Source organism: Polypterus senegalus, chromosome 10 (assembly GCF_016835505.1).
Source record: "Polypterus senegalus isolate Bchr_013 chromosome 10, ASM1683550v1, whole genome shotgun sequence".
Lineage (NCBI taxonomy): Eukaryota > Metazoa > Chordata > Cladistia > Polypteriformes > Polypteridae > Polypterus > Polypterus senegalus.
In genome coordinates this window covers 19005259-19011742 of record NC_053163.1, presented here as the reverse complement: position 1 = coordinate 19011742, position 6484 = coordinate 19005259, and the positions used below count along the sequence as shown (strand labels likewise).

The following is a 6484-nucleotide window of genomic DNA, read 5'->3' as shown; positions in this document are numbered from 1 at the left end:
GGGAAGCGAACCCGGATCTCCTAACTGCGAGGCAGCAGCGCTACCACTGCGCCACCGTGCGCCCACATATCATACACATGCATTTTAAAATTCAAGGTTACAGGAGGATGGAGCCATTCCTTGAAGTACTAAGCATATAACAGGTACCAACTCTGGATGGGGTGCCAGTCTTCCTCATGGCATAATGTACATGGAGAAGATTGTTTTGATTTTTAGTTTTTCATTATAACATTGAAAACCTTTTTAGTGCTGCTTGATTTAAAGAGGAATTATGTAAGCCATTATTCTCATGGAAAAGGCAGTCCACTGTCAATAATACATCTTTCTCTTCCACAAATTTACTGCTGTCTGCCAATATGTGATCAGGATCAGGAGTATGATGCATGATAATCAGAATAATTTTTGGACCAGCTGTTGAAAAGAAAAAAATTGCATATAATTAGACAGAAACCATACATTTTCAATTCAATTATCCATCCTGCTTAATCCAATTCAGGGTTGTAGGAGCCAAGAGAGACCATCCTAGCTGGCACGCTATTAGACATCTTCTTAAAGTAATTATCAGCAGGGTATCAGGTGGTTAGCATGGCTGCCCCACAACAGCAGAGTCTTGGCCTCAGATTCCAAATATAAGTCTGAGATTTGTCTCAGTGTGTCTGTTTAGATTTTATTTGGGGTATTCCACCCTTAAAGACACATACTAAATTATTTGACAAGTCTAAATTAATCTAGTATGTGTGTGTCCTGCAGTGGACTAGCATCCCTTTCGATGGTGGTTCCCACATTGTGCCCAATGCTGCTGGCATTGAGCTTCGTGAGTAGGTTAAAAAATTAACGGATGGGTAACGTTATTATTTTAGTATTAATTAACATGGGAAAGTCGGATTCACTTGCTTTCCATGTGCTACTTACTGTATGTACGGAAAGCCCTGTCACAACTCAAAAGTTTCAAAATGGTATGAACCTCAAGAGTCACTACAAGCAGTACACAGTATGTGTGGATCCTGAATATGTTCAGTCTGTTCAGGTCTTTCAGTTACTGCTCTTAATTCACAACACGACAGATGGATCACAACTTGAACTAAGACATACAACCAGAAAACCCCCAATCTTACATCACTTCACTGGTTTCCAGTTGCATTTTGAGCAAATTTTAAAATCTTCCTTCTAACGTGTTAAATTGTTTAGCTGCCTCTTTGTTACCAGAGCCTGTTAATGTCAGTACATCAGGACATACATTTCAGTCCCAAAAAGTAGGCCTGCTTATAATTCCAAGGATAAATAAAATGTATGTAATAGGCAGAGGCATAAGCTACAAAGCCAACAAACCCTTCTAACTAACACTTTGGGAAGGCCCACAGGTCTGAGCATTTAAATCGAGGCTCAAGATGCATTGTTTTAACACAGCATATGCTTGTTAGAGCTGCTCTTCTTTTTGCTCATGTACACTCATTTCTAATTGTGCTACCTGTTTCTTTGGCCATTACTGTCTTTATCCTTTTCTTTCTGTTTTTTGCATCAGTGTTGCCATTTGGATGTGCCATCATAAATGATGGATCCGTTTTTGGATGAACTTGTTATTTGATTTTTCCATTTCATTATACGGCTGAAAAAGAACACCCTGCTACACCCATTCACAGTCCAGAGAAGTCTTATCAGAAGTGTTCTTCATGGAAGAGTTGCACCCAAAAAGCTATTCCCTTTGAGGTGGAAATAAAGCCAAACAATTCATCTACACAAAACAGGCAGCAGGTGCTCCAAATCAGGAGTTCCTAAGGTGTGAGAGATAAAGAGGAAGTGGAGAGTGAGGTGCGTTGCAGACTTTATCGTGGTGCAATCGGTGTCTTGTAATGTGCCGTCATTTATTAGTTGTTCCTCCTGTTCTATGATAAGGAAAGAATCAAGCATTACACACACAATTGTCACCTGTGAATGAACCTCAGAAATGTGCGTTCTTGTGGGTTCCTTGCTGTGCGTGGAGTGTTTGTAAAGGTGAATACCTGGAATATGGACCTTGCAGTGATCCGTAGAAAGGGAGAAGTCTAGCCCTGATTTTAAAAGCGTCACTGATTTCGAGGTTGGTTTGACATTTTGGAGGACATGAATTGGATGTAACATCTGCTGCCTGCACTCTGCCCATCTTTGCTGCTGGTGGTCCTCTGCGACTGTTTTTGAACTGCGCTGCAGGTGTTAATCGACAAGCTTTGCTAATGATGTGCCAGAACCCGGGGGAGTAAATGCGAACATTAATTTTATTTTAATTCTTTCTTTTCATTTTATTATTATTTAATTTAATATTGTCTCTTTGTATCAGTATACTGCTGCTGGATTATGTGAATTTCCCCTTGGGATTAATAAAGTATCTATCTATCTATCTATCTATCTATCTATCTATCTATCTATCTATCTATCTATCTATCTATCTATCTATCTATCTATCTATCTATCTATCTATCTATCTATCTATCTATCTATCTATCTATCTATCTATCTAACCCATTACTTCATCAGGAGTCTCCAGTTCCCCAAACATTTTGATAGATCGTTGATTGTGTGTCATTTCCTTGCAATGCTTTGATGCTTCGCAGGATTACCCCAAACCCTGGATCAACAACCAAGTGTCTAAGCTTCCCAGGGAACACATTGACAAGATTATTAAAATTTAAAAGGCTAGTTGCTCAATTTATATTTAAATGTCATGCTTTTTTTCCTTTGAGTTCAATTTGTTCACCCGCAGTATTGTTTGTGGTCCAATTTGTGACTCAAAATAAGAAATTTGATTTCACCTTCAAATGTGATATTACTTTTCTAGAGGGTGCGATCATAAATGTAACATTTTCTAGGTGTGTGGGGCATAGAAAAGGTTGGGAACCACTGCTCTAGACATATGAATCATAATTTGACATTTGTGGCTCAAACAAGAGGCAGTTTGTCTTTCATAGGGCTGGTGAATGGTATGGAAATGAATGTCTGCAGGCAACACTGAAGCATGGTGGAGGTTCTCTGCAGGTTTGGGGCTGCATTTCCACAAATGGAGTCGGGACTGATCCCCCTTATTGTTGAGAAGTACAGGAGGATTATTAGCCATCATGTAGATGTCTGATCAGTTCCAGCTTAATTCTGCAGCATAACAATGGCCACAAACACATGGCCAAAATCATAAAATGGAAACGGGGGAAAGCTGAAATAGGTGGTAAGACACAAATAGGGCCCTGATCTCAGTATCTTGGATTACAAGTAAGACACACAAAACATGCAGTGGAACTGGGGCAAGTGAACAAGAGGCACCCCAGGACCTTCAGACACTGCATGACACTGGACCTAAGAGAAGGCAAATACTGATATCATTATTTTTTAGTACTGTTTACCACAACTTCTAGGAGTTTTATTGATTTTAATAAATAACTATTCATGGCATTAGTTTTGAAAGCATTCCTCCTGTACACCAGTTTATCACAAGTGCCTAGACACCTGTACAATTCTCGATTCACAAATTATGTGGAGAAAAGTATTGTTTTAATGCTTCCTGTTCACTTACTGTTAGCCTGACTCTTGTAGAATATATTTAAAATGAATCACCCAGTTTATAATTAACCATTATGACAGTAGCTTGTTAAAAATACCGTTTTTGTGTTCCTTACCTGAAACTTGTCGAAGTGCATGGCTGATATCCTTTCCTAATCGAGATACGACACTACAGAAGAGCAGCACCAGCTTACTTTTTGTATTGAAAAAAGGCTGATGATGGTCACTCTTCATCTTATTAAGTCTTCTTAAGAATTCTTGTCTGGCACCAAAAGTATTCTCTCCACCAATGACTTGAACTGCCAAAGATCAACAAAATCAAAACAGGGAAATTACATTTTTTTCCAAGAATTTAGATTAAATGTTATATGATGTACAAATGTATGAAAATATGAAAATTGTGTATTTTTATAGAGTTCTGTAACTCTAAAATCGGGCCATACCAACTCTTGAGGGAGTTTTGCTGTACAAGGCTACACTCGAGGTGTGCCTCTGTCCTGAAAACACTGGGATCTCGGATCGCACTGGCCATCTTGTAAAGTCAGAGGTCATTGCTCCTGCTCTCTAGAACTTTGCATTACATCAGTCAGGGAGAGCTCAAGCCTACTAGTTTTATGGTCTCCTGTTCATGAAGGTGAGAACAGATTGTACTGAAAAGATAAGAATCTCGTGTTATGGCACGTGTGTTTTTAAAGTTTTTTTGTTGCAACTGATTGTAAATCAGATCCCATCATTTCAAGTTAATATCACAACTAGCGATGAGTGAAACAATTTTGAAAAAATAAAATTAGCAAGGAAATGTAGTTTTGCTTCACAAACAAAAACAAAATTGTGAAACAAACTGTTTCATCTTCAACCCTCTCCTTTATGTGCAAAAGTATGGAAAAGTTTGTTATGGTGCAGAGCAAGGCAAGAGAGCCACTGCTAAAATCTATCAGGATGGGAATGTGGCAGCCAGCAATAGGCTTATGGGGTTGGGGGACTGGGCACAGAAATGAGTGGTGCCAGACAGGACTGTCGGAAAGGATGTGCAAGCAAGCAGTGCGGTGGCATTGCGTGGAACCACAAGGGGGAAGGCCAAGGAAAGTAAAAGTGGTTTGGCCTTCAGAATAACCCTAAGACAATAATATTATAATAAGATATTGAAAAGCCTCATAAAATCTCATTAGTGAGTTTTTCATTTTGCAAATGAGAAAATCCTGTGGAAAGTAAATTTTGGGGACAATTTCATAAAATTGTGTGCAAAACAAAACTCTGCAGTTTTGCTCATCAGTAATCACAACTGTCCTATTTTTGGCTGCTTTAATGAATGTCCCATTTTCTGGTGTAAGAAGACATCAAGAGTGTGTGTCATTTGCACATCCGGCATTTTCTGAGTTTCTTCTGGAGGTGAGGTCACTCCAGCAGATCTTAACTATGATCTTGGTGTTTTTGATTCAAGGCAGGACAAAGTTTCTATTGTTTCTCTAAGATTTCCTTTGTGTTCTCACTGCTATTCCATTTCTGGCAAACTTTCAAGGGTCATCTACAGTAGATTTGTTAAAAACAGAAAATGTAGTAAATGCATAGCACAAATGAGGAAAGGTAACAAGTGGTGCTAAAATAGCAATTCATTTTTCCACACACATTCAGTAATTGTACACTGAGAGCATTGTGGTATATGAATCGGAACTGCATCTTCATATATTACAAATGAAAAACTTAGTAATCAATATGTAAAAGTTTCTTCAGGAATAATAAACATATAAAACTTTTCAAATAAGATCTTCCCATTGTCAGCTTACAAAAATAATCTATGTGGTGGAAGGCTTGGGCTTCTGCCCAGCAGGGATGCCTGGAGGATGGAAGGCCCGGGAAAGGGACAATACCTCCACTGGGACACAAGAGGGTAGCCACCTTGGTTTGCATGGTTATGGAGCCATGGACTGCAGCACTTCCACCACACCAGGAAGTGCTGCGAACAGGAACCAGGTACACCGGAGTGCTTCCAGGTGTCCATGCAGCACTTCTGCCACACCAGGAAGTGCTGCAGGAAGATCATCACGGAGCACCTGGAGCACATCCAGGTACAACAACAACAACATTTATTCATATAGTGCATTTTCATACAAAAAGTAGCTCAAAGTGCTTTACATACTGAAGAAAAGAAAAGTAAAAGACAAAATAAGAAAAAATAAGACAACATTAGTTAACATAGAAAGAGTAAGGTCTGATAGCCAGGGTGGACAGAAAAAACAAAAAAAAACTCCAGACGGCTGGAGAAAAAAATAAAATCTGCAGGGGTTCCAGGCCACGGGACCGCCCAGTCCCCACTGGGCATTCTACCTAACATAAATGAAATAATCCTCTTTGTATTTAGGGTTCTCACGGAGTCACTTGATGTTGATGGTCATACAAACTTCTGGTTTTTAATCTATCCATTATTGTTGGAACATCACGGTGCTTTGAGTAGAAGGTGGTGGTGCAAGCCACCACCTAAAGGATACTGGTAAAGGAAACAGAAGAGAAAATAGTTATTATAATGAGTTGGAGATATAGAGTATCAGGATTTTGATTACAGTGAAATTATGAGAAAGCCATGTTAAAGTAATGTGTTTTCAGCAGTATTTTTAAAGTGCTCCACTGTATTTGCCTGGCGAATTCCTATTGGCAGGCTATTCCAGATTTTATGTGCATAACAGCAGAAGGCCGCCTCACCACTTCTTTTAAGTTTAGCTCTTGGAATTCTAAGGAGACACTCATTTGAGGATCTAAGGTTACGATTTGGAATATAAGGTGTCAGACATTGTGATATTGAGGAAGAGAAAACATTATTATTTAACTCACAGATATCAAGGACTGTGTTTTGAGTTGATCATGCTGCAGAGAGCTATATGATTTGTTCCCGATTTATGCAGAAAAGGAGTTGGGCTGTGTGCACAGCATTAAGGGACTAACTTTTCTATGATTAGATAGCTTA

At 39.1% G+C, this 6484-nt stretch overlaps 1 protein-coding gene across 1 annotated transcript in view; it reads right to left on the bottom strand.

Annotated features, from left to right (window-relative positions):
• Nucleotides 1-223: 223 nt before the first annotated feature.
• LOC120536402 (tripartite motif-containing protein 16-like) overlaps nt 224-6484 on the bottom strand; it is a 56621-nt gene continuing 50360 nt past the window's right edge. Inside the window, exons 10-11 of the mRNA XM_039764726.1 lie at nt 3642-3824; nt 224-411 (exon numbers count right to left, since the gene is read on the bottom strand). Of these exons, the coding sequence (XP_039620660.1) occupies nt 224-411; nt 3642-3824 (371 nt within the window). The remainder of the gene's footprint in view (nt 412-3641; nt 3825-6484) is intronic.